This window comes from Schistocerca cancellata, chromosome 9 (genome assembly GCF_023864275.1).
Source record: "Schistocerca cancellata isolate TAMUIC-IGC-003103 chromosome 9, iqSchCanc2.1, whole genome shotgun sequence".
Classification (NCBI taxonomy): domain Eukaryota; kingdom Metazoa; phylum Arthropoda; class Insecta; order Orthoptera; family Acrididae; genus Schistocerca; species Schistocerca cancellata.
The window spans coordinates 123,519,617-123,544,776 of record NC_064634.1 but is presented as its reverse complement, the minus strand read 5'-3'; the positions used below and the strand labels follow the sequence as shown (position 1 = coordinate 123,544,776).

Below are 25,160 nucleotides of genomic sequence, written 5' to 3'. Positions count from 1 at the left end.
CCACACCCTCCATCTCCTCTCCCAAATTAACTTCCAATGTCCCCCCATCCTGGATGAGGTGCTTCGCTCCAATATTTATCCTGCCTTCCAAGACTGACCCTCCTCTTCCCCTCCCCTTCTCCCTTGGGCTCCCTCTCCTTCCCCTCACCCTTATGCTGTTTCCTCCCCCTCCCCCTGTCCTCCTCACTTCTCCTTTCCCAGTCCTTGCCCTCTCTCCCCATATCCTGCCCTTTGGTGTACTGCCGACTCCGCCTCTTCCCCCCTTCCTTCCCCCCCTCCTCCATCAACCCTCATATCTCTTTCTTCTCTCCCTCCTCTCTGACCTCCCCTCCCTTGGTAAGCTCTTCAAATTTTAATGCAGTTACTTCGTCGCGTTTTGGTGCTCGCCGTGTATGTAACATACGTGCTACGTCTTCATCGAGTGCCATTTGAACTGTATTTGGATGTTATGTAAACATACCTCGTCAAACTACCTTTTTTTGTACATTTTAACTCCAATTTTTCCCCTTCTCCTGTGTAAATTTCATCTTTTATCCCTGTGTTTTATGTATGTACTGTTCTCCTGTGATATTTTATGTAATCCCTTGGCTGAAGAGCGGAGAATTGTTTCACTGCCAGCCCAAGCCTACCCCCATGGGACAGGGGAATGAAATATGACAATAAAGGGAAAAAATCGCGAATGCTGCTTCGATAGATGCGACTTTAGGGTGCCTCCTCTTATTGGTAACTCCTTCGATTACGCTCCAAACATAGTAGTCAAGGGGGTTCAAATCCGGGCTACTCGGATGGCCAGAACTCGTTTGACCAGAACGTGTCAACGTTATCCGAGAGCCAGTTTTGGATTAAATGGCTCGTATGAGGTTCTCTGCTATCCGACGCATTGTTCGCTCGCTGACATTCAATACTGACGCCAATTTCCTCAGCGATTGCCCCGGGTCCCCCGAAATCGGCGCCAGAGCCTTTTCGATGACTGCCGCAGTTCGTGACAGGCGTTTCCTCGAATGAAGTATCCTCGCCGGGTTAGCGGAACCTTCCCCAGACTTCTCTGAAGCATTACACTTGGCCACAATACCGTAAACAGTTGATTTCGGGTACCCGAAGAATCTAACTATTTCAGTGAGCGAACGCCCAGCGAGAAGACTCGCGAAATCGCGGTTCTTCGGTTGTACTCCGCAGTTGTCTGTATCATCTCGGCGATTTTGAGGTTCTGACTGTTTGCTAGATGTCTATGGCTTTCAAAAACACCAATCGCGACCCCCAGCGGAACTGCGATATGGGGGTAAATTCAAACTGAAATTTGTCTGGGTTTAAGCGCCGCATCCTGTGCAGCGAGAACGAAGCTAGCAACACTGATGTAACACGGGCGCCTTCATTTTCGAAGTGTGCGAACCGCCATATTAGACTCTTACTCGCTCCGTTTCTGATCTCTAGTTTGATAGAAAGTAAGTGGGCTGCGACGTAAATCGCGAGACAGGGTAGATAGACTCTGGAGATGGCGTGTCCCAGCTGTCACATTTAAACAGAAAACTGAGCCACTGTGATGGCGGGTTGTACCGTCAACGAAGTGACAGAGGCTATTTCTAGGGTTAGTAAGGCAACAAGTAAACTGAAGTGTTAGTGCGTGTGAAACTGTCAGGGTAGTGGCTGTTTGAAGGAGGTGCAAGGGTTGAACGGCCGAAATGGCCGGAACCGAGGTAGCTGCAATTTATTTCACAGCTACTGCAAGGATAAAAGCAGAGTAGTTATAAAATACGCAAGAGTACTATATGAAAAAGAGACGAGGAAGGACGTGTAGACAATAACGAAAGATAAAGGGTCAACGTGTGATCTTTGAAAATGAACTGTCGCTCAGGTCTAAGGTATCACACCATATTTATTTCTGTACAACATAGTCATACTTACAATTCGTGTAGCACTTGACAAGTCAATAAACAAGGTAGAAAATTCCAAGTTTTTCAGTGTAATGAAATTAATTCTTCATAAATGTTCTTTCACAATTCGTAAGGAATAGCGATGTCTAGCCCTGCAACAATAGAAAAAGCGACCTTCGCTACTCAGAATTAAAGCTGTCAGTGCGTCAGGAAGTAGTTCAGTATAGCAGCGCCTGTAAGGTAGTAATTCAGGTTTAAAACCCAACTTAAAATCATTTCTTCCAGGCAACTCCACTCTTATCCCACACACAAGCTTTTATTTAATAACTGGCACCGGTAGCCCGAAAAAACGACTAAGCTTAGTGTAGTTGCATGAACAGGACTGAAAGACGTTGGCTAATGTTAAATTAAGCCCAGTTTGCCATATAAGAAATTAAAATAGCCAATATGTACCAGCCCACTAAAATTAATTATGTATGTGTTCCTATAAACTGACACTTTCCACATAATTTCCTTAAAAATCGTTCAAATGATCTATGGAACACGTAACTAACGAATCAACCTTTTCCTTTTTTCTGGGTCATCAGTATTCTGACTGGTTTGATGCGACCCGCCAAGAATTACTCTCCTGTGCTAACCTCTTCATTTCAGAGTAGCACTCGCAACACACGTCCTCAATTATTTGGTGGCTGTATTCCAATCTCTGTCTTCCTCTACAGTTTTTGCCCTCTACAGCCCCCTCTAGTACCATGGAAGTCATTCCCTGATGTCTTAACAGCAGATGTCCTACCATCCTGTCCCTTCTCCTTGTCAGTATTTTCCACGTATTCTTCCTCTCCGATTCTGCTCAGAACCTCCTCATTCCTTACCTTATCAGTTCACCTTCGCCTGTAGTACCACATCTCAGATGCTTCAGTTCTCTTCTGTTCCGGTTTTCCACAGTCAGTGTTTCACTACCATACGACGCTATACGCCAGACGTACGGTCTTAAATTTTTTTCTGAAATTAAGGTCTATGGTTGATACTAGTAGACTTCTCTTGGCCAGGATTGCCCTTTTGTCCATTCCTAGTCTGTTTTTGATGTCCTCCTTGCTCGCTCCGTCATTCGGTACTTTACTGCCTACGTAGCAGAATTCCTTAACTTCATCTACTTCGTGACCATTAGTCCTGATAAGGTTCTCGCTGTTCTCATTTCTGCTGCATCTCATTACTTTCGTCTTTCTTCGATTTACTCTCAGCCCATAATCTGTACTCATTAGATTGTTCATTCCGTTCAGCAGATCATGTAATTCTTCTTCACTTTCACTCAGGATAGCAATGTCATCGGCGAATCGAATCGTTAATATCCTTTCACCTTGAATTTTAATTCCACTACTGAACCTTTCTTTTATTTCCATAATTGCTTTTTCGATGTACATATTAAACAGTAGGGGGGGGGGGGGAAGTCTACATTCCTGTCTTACACCCTTTTAATCCGAGTACCTCATTCTTGGTCGTCCACTCTTACTATTCCCTCCTTGCTCTTGTACATATTGTATATTTACCGTGTCTCCCTATAGCTTACCCCTATTTTACTCAGAATTTCGAACTTCTTGCACCATTTAACATTATCGAAGCCTTTTTCCAGGTCGATAAATCCTATGAAATTGTCTTGATTTTTTTTTAGTTTTGCTTCCATTATGAACCGAAACGTCAGAATTGCCTCTCTTGTGCCTTTACCTTTTCTAAACCCAAACTGATCCTCATCTAGCACATCCTCAATTTTCCTTTCCATTCTTGTCAGCAACTCGGATTCATGAGCTGTTAAGCTGATTGTGAGAAAATTCTCGCACTTGTCAGCTCTTGCAGTGTTAGGAATTCTGTGGATGATATTTTTCCGAAAGTCAGATGGTATGTCACCAGACTCATACATTCAACACACCAACGTGAGTACTCGTTTTGTTGCCACTTCCCCCAATGATTTTAGAAATTCTGATGGAATGTTATCTATCCCTTCCGGTTTATTTGACCCTAGGTCCTCCAAAGCTTCTTTAAATTCTGATTCTAATACTGTGTCCTCTACTTCTTCTAAATCGACTCCTGTTTCCTCTTCTATCACGTCATACAAATCTTCCCCCTAATAGAGGCTTTCAATGTATCCTTTCCACTTATCTGCTCTCTCCTCTGCATTTAGCAGTGGAATTCCCGTTGCACTCTTAATGTTACCACGCTTACTGTAAATGTCACCGAAGGTTGCTGAGTCTGTCCTTCCGACAATCATTTCTTTTTCGATTTCTTCACATTTTCCATGCAGCCATTTCATCTTAGCTTCCCTGCATTTCCTATTTATTTCATTCTTCAGCGCCTTGTATTTCTGTATTCCTGAGTTTCCCGGAACGTTTTTGTACTTTCATCGATCAAATGAAGTATTTCTTCCGTTACCCATGGTTTCTTCGCAGTTACCTTCTTTGTATCTATATCTTTCTTTCCAACTTCTGTGATGGCCCTTTTTATAGATGACCATTCCTCTTCAACTGTACTGCTCACTGAGCTATTCCTTACTATTGCTGTATCTATAGCCTCAGAGAACTTCAAGCGTATCTCGTCATTCCTTAGTACTTCCGTATACCACTTCTTTGATTCTTCCTGACTAATCTCTTAAACTTCAGCCTACTTTTCATCTCCACTATATTGTGATCTGAGTCTATATCTGCTCCTGGGTACTCCTTACAATCCAGTATCTGATTTCGGAATCTTTGTCTGACCATGATGTAATTTAACTGAAATCTTCCCGCATCACCCGGCCTTTTCGAAGTATATCTCCTCTTGTGGTTCTTGAACAGAGTATTAACTAGCTGAAACTTGTTGCAGAACTCAATTAGTATTTCTCCTCTCTCATTCCCTCTCCCAAGCCCATATTCTCCTGCAACCTTTTCTTTTACTCCCTCCCCTACAACTACATTTCAGTCCCCCTTTACATACTGTATTGCCCTTTCAGTATCCTCATATCCTTTACATACTGTATTACCCTTTCAATATCCTCATATACTTTCTCTGTCTCTTCATCTTCAGCTTGCGACGTCGGCGTATATACCTGAACTATCGTTGTTGGTGTTGGTTCTGATGAGAACAACGCTATCACTGAACTGTTCACAGTAACACACTCTCTGCCCTACGAGCTACCTTCCTGTTCATAACGAATCCTACGCCCGTTATACCATTTTCTGTTGCTGTAGATACTACCCTATACTCATCTGACCAGAAATCCTTGTCTTCTTTCCATTTCACTTTATTGACCCCTACTGTATCTATTTTAATATTGGAGGGCAGCGTGGAGGGTAAAAATCGTAGGGGGAGGCCAAGAGATGAATACACTAAGCAGATTCAGAAGGATGTAGGTTGCAGTAGGTACTGGGAGATGAAGAAGCTTGCACAGGATAGAGTAGCATGGAGAGCTGCATCAAACCAATCTCAGGACTGAAGACCACAACAACAACAACTGTATCTAGACTGAGCCTTTGAATTTCCCTTTTCAGATTTTCTAGTTTCCCTACTATGTTCAAGCTTTCGACATTCCACGCCCCAATTCGCAGAACGTTATCCTTTCGTTGATTATTCAATCTTTTTCTGATGGCCACGTCGCTCTTGCCAGTCCTCTCACGGAGATCCGAATGGGGAACTATTCCGGAATCTTTTGCCAATGGAGAGATCATCATGACACTTTTCAATTTTTACAGGCCACGTGTCCTGTGGATACACGCTACCTGTTTTTAATGCAGTAGTTTCCCTTGCCTTCTACACCCTCATGACGTTGATCACTGCTGATTCTTCCGCTTTTAGGGGCAGTTCCCCACCCCTAGGATAAGAGAGTGCCCAGCACCTCTGTCCGCTCCTCCGCCTATTTTTTTTTTTTTTTTTACAAAACCGGTGACAGAACAATGGTGACTTCTTATGCCGGAAGTCTTCGACCGCCAATGCTGATTATTAATCAAAATATAAGTAGTGGCGGGATTTGAATCCTATAGCGAGGCCGGTTTGATTACTAATCAAAGACGCTACCCCTACATCACGGGTACCAAGACTACCACTCTCCAAACAATCGTCGTAGACGATCGGATGGATGTCCACTGACAGCGTTGAAGAGAGAGCGCCAGATTTTTTGGTTAACGAAATACAAATTGAATTATTATTTTTCTTGGATTTTAGGAGTAACGCTTTGATTGATTAAGCAAAAGAATACAGAAAAAAGCGAGTGTCCCAGCAGGACACCCCTTAAAAGTCAGTGAAATTCCCGTCGAGACTGATGTAAAATACTTGCGGCTGCAATAAGTTTTAATGTTTTCATACTTTATAAGAGTCGAGCGGCATGAAAGGGAAGCAGCGGTTGGGAAGGGAGTGAGACAGAGTAGTAGCCTGTCCCCGATGTTATTCAATCTGTGTATTGAGCAAGCAGTAAAGGAAACAAAAGAAAAATTCGGAGTAGGTATTAAAGTCCACGGAGAAGAAATAAAAACGTTGTGGTTCGCCGATGACATTGTAATTCTGGCAGAGACAGCAAAGGACTTGGAAGAGCAGTTGAACGGAATGGACAGTGTCTTGAAAGGACGATGTAAGATGAACATCAACAAAAGCAAAACGAGGATAACGGAATGTAGTCGAATTAAGTCGGGTGATGCTGAGGGAATTAGATTAGGAAATGAGACACTTAAAGTAGTAAAGGAGTTTTGCTATTTGGGGAGAAAAATAACTGATGATGGTCGAAGTAGAGAGGATATAAAATGTAGAATGGCAATGGCAAGGAAAGCGTTTCTGAAGAAGAGAAATTTGTTAACAACGAGTATAGATTTAAGTGTCAGGAAGTCGTTTCTGAAAGTATTTGTATGGAGTGTAGCCACTTATGGAAGTGAAACATGGACGATAAATAGTTTGGACAAGAAAAGAATAAAAGCTTTCGAAATGTGGTGCTACAGAATAATTCTGAAGATTAGATCACATAACTAATGAGGAGGTATTGAATAGAATTGGGGAGAAGAGGAGTTTGTTGCACAGCTTGACAAGAAGAAGGGACCGGTTGGTAGGACATGTTCTGAGGCATCAAGGGATCACAAATTTAGCGTTGGAGGGCAGCGTGGAGGCTAAAAATCGTAGAGGGAGACCAAGAGATGAATACACTAAGCAGATTCAGATGGATGTAGGTTGCAGTAAGTACTGGGAGATGAAGAAGCTTGCACAGGATAGAGTAGCATGGAGAGCTGCATCAAACCAGTCTCATGACTGAAGACAACAACAACATACTTCAAAAGCACGTGCGCACGGGCTGTAAGATACACTAAAGATGTCCGTGGCAAACCCAATGGAAATTTACTGTAAAATGTCAGAGGAATCAGCGCTTGGTTCGACGTACTTATATACCTAGTTTTTGTAGTTGCAGTAGCCGTAGTAGCAGCAAGATATTTTTGCGATTTTTGCCAAAGACAGTTTGATAGCTTTTAGGGGCTGCGATTACATTTATTGAGGCAGTGTGAGTGGGATAGACCAGATAGGACCTGTGATAGCCAACAGAGAGTGGTACATGTGTGACATTTCAGTCGCTTCTGAGAGCGACAGTTTTCGTGCAGTAGTCTGCGTGCGCTCGTGAACTTAGAAAAAAATTTCTACAGCAGATTTTGCTGGCTCTAGCTACATCGTGTTGTTAAAGACTTAGTAAGTCCTTGAATAAGTTCGACAATTTTTCGCAGTGTGCTTAATATTACTCCATGGTACAATAAGAGTAATCAGAACTTTAAATTAATTTTCAAAGAATCGGGGAGCACTGAATTGTTGACTAGGAAAGACTATCAGCTGTTATTCCCATCGTTTGAAATGAGAGATTTATTTAGTGAACTAATCCCACGCTGCGTCGAGAACGATGGTTTCCAGAGACTATCAGGCAGTAATCACGCGATACGACGGTTGTGTGACCAACCCTGTAGATACGAACGACATCAACGAACTGTAAAGCCGTTCACATGCTCTTTTATGTAGCCCAAGCACGCATTGTATCTCAACACATATTAAACGGTCGCACCTTGAGTATAATGCCCAATAAAGCAGCTTATCAATTTCCTACAAAGAATTTCAAAGGTGTTTCCGCTGTTATGTTTTGTACGACACACAAAACATGGTAATTCGTGCGTAGCATACACAGGGTCGCTTAATTTCAGTCTACAGTGTTGACTGTACTCTCTCCGCTAACTTTACAATCCATTTAGTGAAACTGTCTCCATAATTTTAATACATTCCTAGTAGTTAACGGCCATGGCTTTATTCTGGTCTATGACCTCCAGCACTCTGTCTACCAGTCTTTCATCACGTTACACTATTTTATAGGAAAACCAACATATCCTAAGATGTAACTTTCTGATTTCTTATAGTATTGCAATGGGTTCTTTAAAATATAAATCACTGGTTTCATATTATCAGAAACCGTTAAACGGACATTACCATGTAATGCTCACATTTCTTGGTATTTTTCGATATGGTAATGTCTGGATGAAAATATGCCTTAAATTTCATTACCCACGGGTTCAGTAGTTTCATATGATATATGGTGTCTGGAGGCACTGACAGTAAAGTGATGTAGTTTTAGCAGAGCGAAAAATATTTTACAGTTTGTTGATCATTTCACACAAGGAGCAGATGACACGCACAGAACGTTCTGCTGCTTCTCGGTTTCATAGGAAGGCTGGGGCCAGCTTCCATACATAGAATTCACTTTCGTTTGATATTATAGATAATTTGCGCTTAAACAGATTACTTCTGTCTTTTCTATATTCCTAAACGGCTGACATCAGGTATGGTGCCAGACATGGGTTACCTATCTAAAGAACTGTTGGGGCAAGAAGCTGCTATCTTGAATGACATTAGCACAATGGCAAAGAAAATTGAGGATCTGATAGATGACGATCATTTTAGCTTTAGGAAAGGTAAAGGCATCAGAAAGGCAGTTCTGACGTTGCGGTTGAAAATGGAAGCAAAACTGAAGGAAAATCAAGACAGTCATACGACTTGTCGACCTAGAAAAAGCGTTCGACTATGTAAAATGGTGCAAGATGTTCCAAATTCTGAGGAAAATTCGGGTAAGCTATAGGGAAAGACGGGAAATAAATAGTATGTACAAGAACCGAGAGAAAACAATGAGACTGGAAGACCAAGAACGAAGTGTTCGGATCAAAAATGGTGTGAGACGGTGATGTACTCTTTCCCCCCTACGTTCATGCTATACAGAGATTTTGTCTTTCGCCCGTACTCTTCAATCTACATATCAATGAGGCAATAACGTATATAAAAGAAAAGTTCAAGAGTGGAATTAAAATTGAAGACGAAAGGATATCATTATAAGATTCGCTGATGACATTGCTAACTTCAATGAAAATAAAGAAGAATTACAGAAGTGTTGAATGAAATGAAAAATCTAATGAGTACAGAATGTGGACTGAGAGTAAACCGAAGAAGGAAGAAAGTAATGAGAAGTAGCAGAAATCAGAACAGCGAGAAGCTTAACATGAGAATTGGTGTTTATGAAGTAGATGAAGTCAAGGAATTAGGCTACGTAGACGGCAAAATAATCCATGATGGACGGAGCAAAGAGGGCATCAAAAGCAGACTAGCATTGGCAAAGAGGGCATTCCTGGCTAAGAGAAGTCCGCTAGTCTAGTATCATACATTGGTCTTAGAGGAAAAAATTTCGGAGAATGTACATTTGTAATACAGCATTGTATGGTAGTGAAACATGGACTGTGGGAAAACCGGAACAGAAGAGAATCGAAGCATTTGAGATGTGATGCTTCAGAAGAATTTTGAAAATTAGGTGAACTCATCAAGCAAGAAATGACGGGGTTCTCCGCAGAATCGGCAAGAAAAGGAACACATAGAAAACACTGAGAAGAAGAAGGGACAAGATGATAGGACAACAGAAGATACTATGTGGAATTTCAAGAGCAAAGAAGATTTCAGGGAATAACTGCCATGCTACTAGTGGTAGCTGTAGGGGGTAAAAACTGTAGAGGAAGGCAGCGATTGTAATTCATGCAGCAAATAATTGAGGAAGTAAGTTGCAAGTGCTATTGTGAGATGAAAAGGTTAGCTCAGGAGAGGAATTTGTGGCATTAGACTAGTTCTAAGACAGCCAAAGAAACAGGGGGTAGGGGGAAAAACATTTGATTTCATTATGTCATACTGTTATTGACAAGGTTTAAAATGCTGTCGTAATCTGTTCAACACGAGCTACAATCCTGCGTTTAAGGTTTAACACAGTAAGTCACGTATTAACTGTGTGTATACATCTTCAAGCAGCGTTCGTTACTCATGGCGCGCTGATTACCCAGACTACATCCACCCAGCGTTTGAGAATGACAGCACTTAGCGACTGCGAACAAACTTTATATACAATTTAAAACTGTTTCTAAGCTTTTTCTCGCCATCACACAATACAAAATGTTGTAAGAAAAAAGGTTTAGTGCATTTTCGCTGTTCATGCAGTAAAACTGCCTCATCAGGCATGTCGTTTCTATTTTTTACTTGTTTACTACTAACTCTATTCACAACGTTTTACATGCTGTATCGACATATACGAGGTGTGGCTACAGAATAAGTGGACTGATGGTGTCACAGACTAAGTACTCATGTGATAAAGGTGAGCGACCAATAGCTGTGGAGCATGATGCCTTCTTAGCGAAATGCGGCATCTCTGGCGTCTGTAGACAAATTAGTGTATAAGAGCTACTATTTTCTTTTGGAAAAACGGTAAGTGTAATAACAGAGCAACGAACTGACGTGAAGTTTCAAATGAAACGTGGAAAAACTGCTACTGAAACCTATCTCTTACTAAAAGAAGTGTACGGCGAAGATTGTTTAAAATGTACGGGAGTAGTTGTATGGTTCAAGAGCTTCTAAGACGGCCGAGAAGACACTGAGGACTACTCACGCTCTTCAGCACCAAAAACAAATCAAAATATCGAACAAGTCGGTAACCTGGTTCTACCTGACCGTCGGTTGAGTTTTCGATCGACTACTGAAACTGTAGGAATTAACGAAGAATATGTAAGGGAATTTGTACATGGCCAATTTAACACGAGAAAAGTGTGTGTGAAACTGGTGACAAAAATTCTCACGCTCGAACAAAAAAAAGCTCGTGAAAGTATTTGTACTGACATTTTGAATACCACTGAAAATGCCCACATGATAACTTGTGACGAATCGTGTTGTGGCGTAGCAAGACAGCCACGCCACTCGGAAGTAGCCGAAATGCACGCGTTACACACGCCGGCTGGCGTGATGTCTGAAACAGGATACGTAATGAATGCTATAAAGAAAAGTACGTAGCTTCTTTAATACATAACTTTAATCCATCATTTGTATACAGCATTCTTGATGATACAAGTGAGACTCTCTCCAGAAATGGTTAATGGCGCCTTGCTAGGTCGTAGCCACGGACTTAGCTGAAGGCTATTCTAACTGTCTCTCGGCAAATGAGAGAAAGGCTTCGTCAGTGTAGTCGCTAGCAAAGTCGTCGTACAACTGGGGCGAGTGCTAGTCCGTCTCTCTAGACCTGCCGTGTGGTGGCACTCGGTCTGCAATTACTGACAGTGGCGACACGCGGGTCCGACATGTACTAATGGACCGCGGCCGATTTAAAGCTACCACCTAACAAGTGTGGTGTCTGGCGGTGACACCACAAATCAAGGTTTTCATTTATGATATACATACTAAGCGCCAGTCTATGCTCTGGAAGGACCCAACTTCATCGAGATCGAAAATAGCGCGAATGACCAAATCGAGATTCAAAGCGATGATGATCGCTTTTTTGTTTCGATATTCTTAGAACTATGTGTCTTCACTAGGTTCCTGAAAGTGAAACTACTAATCAACATTAGTATCTTACAGAACATAGGGTCCATAGCTAAGGAATGGCTCTTACAACTCTTATAATTTCTGCTGGTCTAACAAGACGGTATCTACGCTATGGTTGAAGGGCAAGGTAGTAGCCATACCAAAGCCAGGTAAATCAGGAGATGATGCCAGGACCTATCTTCCAATATCGCTGCTGTGTTGCCCTTTCAAACAATATGAACGCGTTATCTGGAATAAAATAGGACCACAACTAGAAAGCCAAATCATTCCACAACAAGCACGATTCAGACCCGGTAAATCTTGCACTGGCCAGGTCCTCTGCCTAACACAATACATAGAGGATGGTTTTGAGAAAGGACAAAAAACTGGTGTGACGTTTTTCGAAGCCGAGTGGTTCTAGGCGCTACACTCTGGAACCGCGCGGCCGCTACGGTCGCAGGTTCGAATCCTGCCTCGGGCATGGATGTGTGTGATGTCCTTATGTTAGTTAGGTTTTAGTAGTTCTAAGTTCTAGGGGACTGATGACTTCATAAGTTAAGTCCCATAGTGCTCAGAGCCATTTGAACCATTTGAACAACACAAGGTGATAATAATTACAGACGTGAAAGAACAGTATGACAGGGAAGATGATCCGTTTCTTAACAAGATTTTAATGTGTGATATAACTTGGGTTCACCATTTTTGTTTTTCGACTTATCAGCGGCATACGACACAATAAACCACAAAATCCTCCTAAGAAAAATTTTCAAAATGACGGGAAACTACCATCTTACTGAAATTGTGAGATCACTGATCTCCAACAGAAGATACTATGTGGAATTTCAAAGAGCAAAGAAGTCGCTGGAGGAACCAGAAGAATGGGATCCCACAAGGTAGTATTTTGTCCCCTCTACTTTTCAATCTGTATACAAATGACCAACCAGTTGGACCAACGACAAGAAGTTTTATCTATGCTGATGCCTGCCAATCCAGATCAATCAAACAGATTTAGAGAAACCTAACAGGTGCCTTAGAAATACTAACTGAATATTACAACGGGAACCAGCTTCGTCCAAATACAGCAAAGACGCAGACTTGTTTATGTCATCTGAAGAATAAGGAAGCAAACAGGGATTTACAATTGGAATGGACCTCAGTTAAACTTAAACACAGCCCAAACTCAGTTTATCTTGGAGTCACGTTAGATCGAACATTGTCTTACAAGAAACATGTAGAAAAAACTAGAGCGAAAATCAACACACGGAACGTATAAACCGCAAACTTACCAACTCACACTGGGGAACAAATTCTGAAATTCTCTGTGCATCATCCCTGGTACTGCGCTGTGCTCCATCTGAATATGCATGTCCCATATGGAGAAGATCGACACATGCCCAGAGGCTAGATGCGGCACTGAATGACTCATGTCGATTAATTACGGGATGCCTGAAGCCTACAAATCGTGGTTTCCTTTATATGTGTTCTGGAATAGCCCCCCCCCCCTTCCCACAGATCAGACGGCAAACGTTGGAGATGGCCGAACGAAGCAGGCAGTGCGAAGATAGTAGACATCCCCTATACGCACATCAGCCAGCGGTGGCAAGACTTAAATCTAGAAAACATTTCATAAAAGTTGAACGTCCACTAAACGAAAGGCAGTCTATAACCAGAGAATCAAAGTGGGAACAGAAATAGGATAAAGGCAACCTGAAAATATAGAACATTAAAAAGAAAACTTCCTACTGGATCACAATTGGAATGGAGAGTCTGGAAGAGCTTAAATAGACTTAGGTGTCTGATAGGAAGATCAAAGGATAACCTGTTCAAGTGGGGATACGTTAAAGAAGATCCCTGCCAATGTGGAGCAAAATAAACGATGACACACCTGTTGACCTGTCCATCCTTGCTGGCCCTTTGCACTTTCCAAGACCTGTGGTTGGCCAACGACGCTGCAGAGTAGTGTGCCGAACACTGGAGAGAGATATGAGCTTTGCTGTAAGCAATAATGACGACTTACGATATGTGAAGATCATTAATGTATAAATAAATTTATAACTATTATTTAGTTGTATTTGTAACCTAGTAGATATAGTCTAATAGTTAATTAAAGATGTAGCTCAGACACGATTAAATAAATAAATAAAAACATTAGTATCTTGAGGTTCTTGCTCAACTCAGTGAAAATATAAGAGACAAATAATACAAATTGTGGAAGAAAAAGTCATGGCTTCTGCATCAAGACAATGCACTGGCTCATGCCGCATTGTCTGTTAAACGGTTTCTAGCGAAGCACAGAAACCCACTGTTAGGTCACCCACCTTATTGGCCTGATCTAGTACCATAAAATATCGTTCTTGCAGAACACAACTAGCTCTTTATACTCACGAAGTAATGAGTGCTACCGACAGGGGATGTCAAGTTGACTGCATATTTTTAGATTTTCAGAAGACTTTCGACACCGTTCGTCACAAGCGTCTTCTAACCAAACTGTGTGCCTATGGAATATCGCCTCAGTTGTGCGACGGGATTCGTGATTTCCTGTCAGAAAGGTCACAGTTCGTAGTAATAGATGGAAAGTCATCGAGTAAAACAGAATTAATATCCGGAGTTCCCCAAGGAAGTGTTATAGGCCCTCTATTGTTCCTGATCTATATTAACGACGTAGGAGACAATCTGAGTGGCCCTCTTAGATTATTTGCAGATGATGCTGTCATTTGCCGTCTTGCAAAGACATCAGATTACCAAAATGAATTGCAAAATGATTTAGATGAGATTATCTGTGGGGTGCGAAAAGTGGCAATTGACCCTGAATAAAGAGAAGTGTGAAGTTATTCACGTGAGTACTAAAAGAAATCGGCTAAATTTCGATTACCCGATAAGTCACACAAATATGAAGGCTCCAAATTCAATTAAATACTTAGGGATTACAATTTCAAATAACCTGAGGTTGAACGATCACATAGATAATGTTGTGGGTAGAGCAAACCAAAGACTGCGATTCATTGGCAGAACACTTAGAAGATGCAACAGGTCTACTAAAGAGACTGCTTCACCACGTTTGTCCGCCCTATTCTGGAGTATTGCTGTGGGGTGTGGGATCCGCATCAGGTGGGACTGACGGGTGACATCGAAAAAGTACAAAGAAGGCTCGTTTTGTATTATCACGAAATAGGGGAGATAGTGCCACAGACATGAGACGTGAATTGGAGTGGCAATCATTAAAACAAAGACGTTTATCGCTGCGACGGGATCTTCTCATGAAATTTCAATCACCAGTTTTCTCCTCCGATTGCGACAACATTCTGTTGGCACCCACCTACATAGAGATAAGTGATCATCACAATAAAATAAGAGAAATCAGGGCTTGCACAGAAAAATTTAAGCACTCGTTTTTCCCGCGCGCCGTTAGAGAGTGGAACAGTATAGAGACAGCTTGAAGGTGATTCATTGAACCCTCTGCCAGGCACTTAATTGTCAATAGAAGAGTAATCACGTAGATGTAGATGTAGATGTGACTTTTGCCTATTTCCCAGGGACAAATCTCCATTAAAAGGAACAATATTTCAGTCATTTCAAGCAATGAAAGGAAAAGCCGCATGCGTCATCACGCAGCTCGCAGAGGAATACTTCCAGCACTGTTTCCGTCAATAGAAAACTCACGTGGACCGTTCTAATGATAGAGGACGAGAGTATATTGAGGGCGACAATAACTAAATGTGTATGTTTTTGAAATAAAATGTTTTACAGCTACAGTGCCGTTATTTTATAGCCATACCTCGTACCACTGAATGTATCTGCAAAATAAAATTATTGTACGACACATGGTGTGGGGTATGTGACGTTTTGTACATGGGAGTTCGATTCTCTAAAGAATTGTGGACGAAGCTTTATTGGGTATTATGCAAACTCTATGTTACTAAAAGTTGGAAAATTTGTTACGGTGCTATTTGCTGCATACGTTTTTCCTGTGAATTTTCAGCACACAAGAACCTGAAGGTGTTCATAACTCACGGCGGTTTGCTGAGCACATTTGAAGCTGTGTATCATGGCGTTCCCGTGGTTGGGGTGCCAGTGTTTGGTGACCAGGAGCTGAACATGATCAGGGCGGAGGAGAAAGGCTACGCGCTGAGGCTCCAGTTCAACAACCTCACGGCGGAATCCTTCTTCTGGGCCATCACAGAAGTGCTCCACAACCCCAGGTAAAAGAACGTCCCACTTTGTATCCGACACAGTTATTGAGGGAAACAATATAGTGCTGGAGCGCCTTTGCTGGCAGGCTTTTGGAGAGGGACTACAAACCCCGTTCGGTTATATTGGTTCTCACACTGCTTTCCGAAAAGGCTTCACGTAGACGAGACAAGAAGACATTTTACCCATGAGTAAACAACGAAAAAGGCAAGGAATCAATGGGTCTGTTAAATAAACCAAGATAATACTCAATTTTCAAATACAAACACAGGATAGCTGGATGAGACAAGCGCCCCTGGTACCGAAGTATGAATACAGCAAAGTTCAATATTCTGTTAATCAGTCTTGCACTCAACTAAATATTTGATTTAATCGTTCTTGACCATGTTTGAATTTCTGTTACCAAAGAATGTAAGCTACAACTAAATCTTTGAAGTTTTCTGATAAGCGTTTAGCCTATTAGTACCTTAACAGACCCTACCTTGAGCAAAAGCAAATTGTCCTCATAACAATATTTACTTCATCGAAAATTGTAAATGATAAAACCTATCGTTGGAATGGGCAACGCTTAAATGATCTGTAGTTGAACTGTCAAATTTCCGCAAATCTCAAATGTCGAAAATCTTCAGTTTCCACAGTAAGCATCAGTAATCGCAGTAAAAAAATTTTCTGTAACCTGTCGCAATGTAAATAATTACTGTATGCTTCTTGGATGAGAAATCAAACACGATAGTGTTCGTTCCTTTCTGACTTTATTACATCGAAGCAAACACACAGGCGTGCGTAACAGTTCTTGCCAGCAAGACATTAACAAGCATACTGATACATAATCTCCTTGCATGAAACTCAATTAACATAACGATATTCACTATTTTCGTGCCCAGAGCGGCAGGAAGTAAGGAAGATTAGGCTTAACGTCCAGTCGACATCGAGGTCATTAGAGACGGAGCGCAAACTCGGATTGTGTGAAGCATGGGGATGGAAATCGACCGTGCCGTTCCAAAGGGACAGTCCCGCCATTTGCCTGGAAAGATTTAGGGAAATCACGGAAAACGAAAATGTAGTTCGCCGGACGTGGGTTTGAACCGACGTCCTCCCGAATGCGAGTCCAGAGTGCTAAGCACTGCGATACCTCGCTCGGTATAGCTGTAATACTAGTCGGCAGGATCTCCTTCTCCAAGTTGGCCGTCGATTAGTTTGTGGCTATGGTCGATTTGCTATCTAGGAAGATGCTGCCGTCGGCGCATTGTGCCACTCTTTCTCATGGCATTAAAAAAAATAAAAAAAAAAGAAACAAACATTAATGTACAAAAATTATCAGAACGACATTTTTAAATAAGAAAACAGTTCGGAAACCAATAATTATATCTATCGGATCATTATGTTATCTTCTTACCAGCACACACTGCCGCTAAATTCTGTTACACCACAATACGACCGTAAAACTTTAATGTCCTCTTCCTTATTTTTTTCTGTGATTGTTTCTATGTTTCTGTATAAATCTTCGTTTCTTCTCTTCGTTCAGTTGTTATCTTTCTTCTTTTGTGGTTATACATTTTTTCTGAGTATTCTCCTTTCTTTACATTCCAGTTCTTCTTATTCATCGCTTTTATTCAGTATAAGGCATTCAGATCCCTATAATGATTCCGTTTTATTTACTCTTGCATAATGTTTAGGTTTTGCCTGGAACGATACTTACCTTTTATTATTATATCGGTTGTGGGTGAATTTCTATGCTAATTCCATTTTCTTTCATCTTTCTTTACTTAAGTTGTTATTTGATTCGTTTGACTGCGTCCATTCTCCCAAATACTTAAACCTAGATTCCTAATCCTCGTAAAATTTATCATTGCAGTTGGTACTATTTATTGGTTCCCACAAATCTGGTATTGTGAGTATAGGGTATAAAACACGACAATTTGTAATTATTTTGTGCGTGAAATACCATTGAAGACCTTGTCATTGTAATTAACTAGTGCATAAACTATAAATTATGATTTCCTTTGAATAAAATATGGAATAGTAAAATTTACGATGGTTTAGTAAGAATGTAACATTTTTCCTCTTTAATGTTCTAGGGTTAAACTTGTCAACGCTTTTGAAGTTTATGTGTTTGTATATATTTTTCTCTGTTGTGCTTATGCTCAGTGTATTCTGTTTTCTCAGTTTTATTAAGTCTTTATAACATTATCTTTGCATCTCTTTTGTCCGTAGAAGTTATTGCAATGTAGTCAACAAAAACGAGACATTTCACCTGAAACACAAATACTTCTTTACCTTCTGAAGTGATAAGTTCTTTTGACAGGAGATGTCAACTTGACTCCATATTTTTAGACCTCCAGAAGGGTTTTGACACCGTACCTCACCAGTGACTTCTAATCAAATTGCGTGCCGATAGATTATAGTCTCAGTTGTACGACGGGATTCGTGATTTTCTGTCAGAAAGGTCGGAGTTCGTAGTAACTGACGGTAAGTCATCGAGTAAAGCAGAAGATGTATCTGGCGTTCCCCAAGGAAGTGTTATAATCCCTCTGCTGTTCCTCATGTACGTAAATGATTTAGGAGACAGTCTGAGTAACACCCTTACATTATTTGCAGATGATGCTGTCATTTACATTCTCATAAAATTATCCGATGATCAAAACAAACTGCAAAACGACTTAGAAAAGATATCTGTATAGTACGAAAAATGGCAACCGACTCTAAGTAATGAAAAGTGTGAAATCACCCAAATGAGTACTAAGTGGAATCCGCTATATTGCGGCTACACGATAAATCACTCGAATCTAAAGGCTGTAAACTCAACTAAATACTATGGGATTACAATTACGGATAATATAAGTTGTAACGATGACACAGATAATGTTGTGGATAAAGAAAACCAAAGACTAGACTTATAGCCGGAACACTAAGAAAATGTAACAGGACTACTAAAGAGACTGCCTACACTAAGTTTGTACGTCCTCTTCTGGAGTATTGCTGTGGGATCCGCATCAGAGGATGGACGGAGAACGTCGAAAAAGTTCAAAGAAAGCCAGTTCGTTTTATACTATCACGAAATAGGGTACAGAGGGCCACGGAACACGTGTATTGCCGCGGCAGTCATCCCAACAAAAGTGATCTCGTTGCAACAGGATATTCTCACGAAATTTCAATCACCAACTCTCTCCTCAGAGTGTAACAATATTTTGTCGGCGTCCACCTATATAGGCAGGAACGATCAGCGTAATAAAATAAGAGAAGTCAGAGCTTTCACAGATAGGTTTAAGTATTCGTTTTTCCCGCACGCTGTTCAAGAGTATAAAGGTAGAGTAATATCTCGAAGGCGGCTAGATGAACCCTCTGCCAAGCTCTTAATTGTGAACTGCCGAGTAAGATACAGATGTAGATAAACGTAGAAGTGTGATGGCTAAGTGCAAGTGGGAGTAATTTGAGCGTCCGCCCTATAGCTCGGAAACGTCGTCGTGACACTTCCACGTGTTTGGCCCGCTAAAAAGACGTCCGAAATGGAAGCGCCTCAGCTCTGACGGCGAGTTGGACATAGTTGAGGACCGGGTCCTGTCACAGCCACGGAAATTCTGGAAACCGGAAATTCTTCGCCTCGTGAAACAGTGGGATAGTTGTGTCCAGGCCTCTGGTAATTACTTTTCAATAAAGACTACATTCATACCCACAGTGTTATTCCATACCGTTTCATTTGATCACCACTCACAGTTCTGAAGGTGACTGAAAGTAAAGATATGCCTCGGTAATTGTTGGTTTCTGTACTATCCCCCTTCTTACTATGGGATGGACCATGGCTTGTTTCCAGTCGTCGGTTTTCTTCATTTATTCCAGCAATCTTTAATAAAATCATAAACAGTTTCAGCTAAATGTAAATGTCGTGTGACTAGGGCCTCCCGTCGGGTAGACCGTTCGCCAGGTGCAAGTCTTTCGATTTGACGCCACTTCGGCAACTTGCGCGTCGATGGGGATGAAATGATGATGATTAGGACAACATAACACCCAGTCCTTGAGCGGAGAAATTCTCCAACCCAGCCGGGAATCGAACTCGGGCCCTTAGGATTGACAGTCTGTCGCGCTGACCACTCAGCTACTGGGGGCGGACGCAGTTTCAGCTGCTCGTTGCCCTCCCAGTTTCCACATCTCAGCTAATATCCCGTCCTCAGCTGTCGACCTGTCTTTTTCTGTCCAGCTGGCCAAATCAAAATTTGTGTATGTTTTTCTCCAATTTCGCCGGCCGCGGTGGTCTAGCGGTTCTGGCGCTGCAGTCCGGAACCGCGGGACTGCTCCGGTCGCAGGTTCGAATCCTGCCTCGGGGATGGGTGTGTGTGATGTTCTTAGGTTAGTTAGGTTTAAGTAGTTCTAAGTTCTAGGGGACTTATGACCTAAGATGTTGAGTCCCATAGTGCTCAGAGCCATTTTTTTTCTCCAATTTCTGTTTTTGTTCGGTGGCGAACGGTGTAGGCTGGTACCAGTTAACATTGTGAACTGTTCCTTGATTGACTAAATTGTTAGCTCTATTTCCTTTTAACACAATCACATTCTCAATCTACAAAATATACCATTAACTGGAAGTATTTGGCCCACAGCTACCGGATGAAGGCGCAGCAGCTGTCGCGCCTGTTCCACGACAGACCCCGCACGCCGCTGCAGGAGGTGGTGTACTGGACGGAGTACGTGGTGCGCCACAAGGGAGCGCCACACATGCGGTCGGCCGCGCTGGAGCTGTGCTGGTACCAGAGGCTGCTACTGGACGTGCTGGCGGCGGCGCTGGCCGCTGCCGCTGCGCTCCTCTGGGTCCTCAAGGTCGCCCTGCGGACTGTCCACAGGCTGATTGTCGGCCGGGGGCCAGACAGCCCCAAGAAGAAACTCAAAAAGAAATAGCAACACTTGTACCAAATAAGAACAAAATTCCTGAGATTATTTTTAAATATATCGTTATTTATACAATATGCGACTACTCCTGTTCTTCCACCAATGGCTTCATCCAAGCTCCTAAAGCAGGGACGGCCAAAAATTTGGCACGCAAGCAGTGGCCTGGTAAACATACCTCAGCTGTCTCGCCTGACTGCACGCTCCACCCACCGGCACGCCGTGCTGTCTGAGCACGAGGCAGTGGAAGAGGGATAAACTTTTTTTTTTCCTATTGCATTTCAATTCCCCGTCGGGGCGGGCTGGCAGCAGCATATGCGCTGCTCATCAGCCGAAAGACATATAACAAACAATAGAAGACATATAAAAATAACAACGGAGAAAACATGGTGAACATAATGAGACTTTCACTCTGCAGCAGAGTGTGGCTAAGCCATGTCTCCGCAATATCTTTTCTTTCAGGAGATCTAGTTCTGCAAGGTTCGCAGGAGAGCTTCTGTAAAGTTTGGAAGGTAGGAGACGAGGTACTGACAGAACTAGAGCTGTGGGTATGGGGCGTGAGTTGTGCCTGGGTAGCTCAGTTGGTAGAGCACTTGCCCGCAAAAGGCAAAGGTCCCGAGTTCGAGTCTCGGTCCGGCACACATTTTTAATCTGCCAGGAAGTTTCATGGTGAACATAGATATAAAAAAGGGGAACATCATGGAAGACAGTAGACAAAAAAGGGGCGACTGTAAAATGGAGATAAAAACCGTAAAAAGTAGCGCACACAAAAAACCACACACTGGGAAAATTAAAAGAACACAAGGCGCAGTATGACCGGAGTATAAAAGTATCGACGGATGGCGTAGCACATCACAAACACCGACAGTATCACTAAGTACAAGGCCAGTGCACAGTTACAGTCGCATCTCTTGACACACAGGAGACACAGCACTAAACGCAACACTGACGTGGCACACTGACGATGATCAAAATAGAGAATCTGCCTCGCGCAAGGAGATGAGGGAGAACGGAAGAAGGGAGAGAGGGGAAGAGAGGAGGGGGAGATGGGTGGGGGGCCCTCCGAAGAGGGCCAGGTAGGAAGGGATGTGGGAGGTAAAGAGGCAAGGATGGGGTGCAGGGTCTCAGGGGGGAGGGAAGGAGGAAAATACGCTCTGGGAGGGGAGAGGAAAAAGAGGGCCCTGGGGAGGGGGGAACAAGGCCAGGTTGTAGTTGGAAGGAAGGGTATATGTCACGGCGAAGTTCATCATCGGGCAGGAGGAGGTGCTGGAAATTGCCCTGATGAAGGAGATGGAGTGTGTGGAGGTGGAGAGAGGGAGGGATGCAGCGATAGAGGTGCAGCAACGGGTGGGGGGTGGAATGGATAAACTGTGTAAGCGTCACATTTGAATGGTAATTCAGTCGCAGTGCATACGAGTTCATTTCATATTTCACTTTTCTCAACAACACAGATAACAAAAGAAACGAATTTTCAGTATTATTTAATTATTTGTGGTGCTCTGAAGACGCAATATACTTTTAATCAGCTATAGACTGTCAGCGTACGTGCCGACGCAGACAATTTCACAGATGTTCGCCATCAGGTTGCAACTTCATTATGACTTAGTTTCATAATCCAAAAAACCCTTTCACATGTTGATCGAAATATTTCGTCGTATTTGCAACCTCAGTGTCGAGACGCGGAAATTCCCTTTGAGAAAAACAACGTGGAACACTTGGACAGTTTTTAACACTTTGCAGTCCGCACGTATCGTACAAATTTATTCGCTTAACGCCGGCAGCGTCAATTCGTATCACTTGGCTTGTCGCCGGCCGTTTGTCACCTTTCCGTTGATGACAACCTTCAAACATACTGACTTTTGCGCGCTTTAATTTTTCCGGAAATCCTCTATTTTTCCGTATCGTTCCATAAACTCGGATTTTCTTTTCAAGTAACTTCTCTGCAAGTTCTACATTGTTATATAATTATCCATGTAGATGTGATGCCACTTTCCATAAGGTGTCAATAGTTCCATCACTGTTTTTGCTAAAGGTTGTCCAGCGTCGGAATATATCTTGAATGAGGAAATGTATCCCGTACTCGAATCATACAGCATCCGAATGAGTATGCCATATTTCGTAATTTTCGACGGATTGTCAACTTTAAAATTTAACTGTCTACGCCACGGTATCATTCCTTTACCAGTTGAGATGTTTTGACTTAGAATAAATGTTTCTTTAAACTTTTTGGAAAATAATTAATTACGAATTGCTCTTTGAAAAGCCGGTCGGCATTTTCCGTTTTATTGTTGCTATCGGAAAAATGTAAAAATTATAATATTTGACTGAATTGGTTGCAGGACAACGTTTTGCGAAATATCGATGTGTCTATCAACAGATTCGTTGACCAGTAATCATCGATCCTTGCTTTTTCTAGAATTCCCATAAGGATAGCAATCCCAAACCATTTTCTGAGTTCGGGGCCCGTAACGTCGACAAATTTGGCATTTCTTTTTCACCCAGTTTCCTTCTATTGCAATTTTGACTGTAATACTTGCTGGTTTCGTTGCTAATATATTCAAATACATCGTTCCCAATATATACTTTTACGATATCCACGATGCTCTGCGTATCTTTGGGAACTACGTGTGGACCCGGAGATCCTTCAAATTTATTATTGGGCCTCAGTAAATCGTCCCATTCATCCGAATCAGTTGGCAACCGTAAAGTTCGCCGAATTCTGAATTCTTCTTGGATGTATTTCACTATCTTGTGCCGATTCTGCTTCACTTTCATTTTTTTGATATTCCATGACTTCTTCCCAACGGACGTCTGGAACGTCAGACAAGACGTCCGCGAATTCATCTAAATAATCGTATCGTCTCTTTCGTCTGCCATGATGAAGGTGCACAAGTACTTACAAAAACAAAAAACTTGTTGACGTGTGTAGCTTACTGTTATCCAAAAAAAACACCAACAGAATGAAAAAGATACTGAAGTGCTGTCACCGGCCACTGCGCGATACTGTGCACACACGACACCACTGTGGTGTCGCCGGTTGGCAAGTGTTAACATAAAAGAACTTCTCTGTTAAGTGAGAATTACACTGCAGATCAATCACGTCTATCTGCGCCTTCAATTGACACGGGAAATGGGATCGAAAACAACTGAGAACGTATGTAAGATTGGCAGTGTCCTCAAAACGTTTAGAAAACTATTCTTGTAATTCTTTCGAGGCCACAATCAATTTTTCAAACTTTGCGTTTTTTTAACGCCTGTGTACGTGCGGAAATAGACAGTGTTTTGCGTCAGAAGTTGTCCCTTCCACAATAAGAATTTCTTTTTAAAAGCATCCCCATCAAATCAGAAATAAGTTGTTTCTCACCCTGCAATGACTTACTGTAGGCAGTGTGCTGCCAAGTCCACTTAAAGTGCGAGGTGTGCAATCCATTCCGGATGTTCCAATTTTCTTCCCTGCTTTTCTATTTCCTTCATGAATTTAGCACTGGTGGATTTTAAATCGCAAATCAGTTCCAAAAGCATGCCCCTTGACTTAATTAACATACTTTGCAGTAATATATAAAATATCCACGCTCTTCTTTCAGTTCCATCGAAAACTGTAGCAACTGACAATGGAATAAAGCGTGCGAATTCCGAAAACTCACTTGTCGTACCACCAATTTCATAACGAGCAAATTTAACACAAAGTGCTTCTTATGTACAAAAGGCTGAATCCCGTCAATTGATCTTTGTAAATTTTTAGTCTTTCATCATTAAATCTTTAAATCCTTCCTGTATTACTATTATAACGTCGTTTCATTGCAAATTTATGAGACCGTACATCACATAATAGATAATGAGAATGCTTATCCTTCTGTTTTAACATTCCCACTCACTTTTAAAGCTTTTGACGATAAATCACTAGCTGCCTCTTTTTGTGCAAACAGGCCTCATACCTGTGAACTTTTTATGTCATGAACAAATAGCGATGGGTAAACTGCACTGACACCACGATCCTGCCAAAATGAAGAATGTCGCGGCGATCGAAAAACTAGCACGGCAAGCCAAATGAAATCTCCGGCTGTACAATTAAATTGTCTTGAATTCATTTTAGTTTTTATTCTCTCCCCCAAATTGCTAAGTGTCTTATGTTTTTTTAGCTCTGTTAATTATGATACATATTTCAGATACCTGAAAATGAAAAGACAGCCGAAACTGTCCAATAGTGTAAAAGACAAAACACAGGAGGACGTTCTAGCCAAAGTTACGACAGAAAATATGATAGATTACCCTTCATAAAGATATTTACGGTGTGGATCGCGTTGCAACTAAAATGTTGGGAGGTCAAAGTTTGCTAACACGTAGGACATTTCAATCGCGACTCTACAAACCGCCATG

General features: G+C 42.0%; 1 protein-coding gene and 1 non-coding gene across 2 annotated transcripts in view; both read left to right on the top strand.

Moving 5' to 3' along the window:
• The window catches only part of LOC126100631 (UDP-glycosyltransferase UGT5-like), a 200,237-nt gene extending 179,376 nt beyond the window's left edge, over positions 1–20,861 (top strand). The window contains exons 5-6 of the mRNA XM_049911257.1: positions 15,700–15,919; positions 20,501–20,861. Of these exons, the coding sequence (XP_049767214.1) occupies positions 15,700–15,919; positions 20,501–20,795 (515 nt within the window). The 3' untranslated portion in view covers positions 20,796–20,861. The remainder of the gene's footprint in view (positions 1–15,699; positions 15,920–20,500) is intronic.
• A 488-nt stretch (positions 20,862–21,349) lies between these two features.
• Positions 21,350–21,424, top strand: Trnal-caa (transfer RNA leucine (anticodon CAA)). Its single transcript has one exon. It is a non-coding gene; the product is annotated as a tRNA-Leu (tRNA).
• Positions 21,425–25,160: the final 3,736 nt, after the last annotated feature.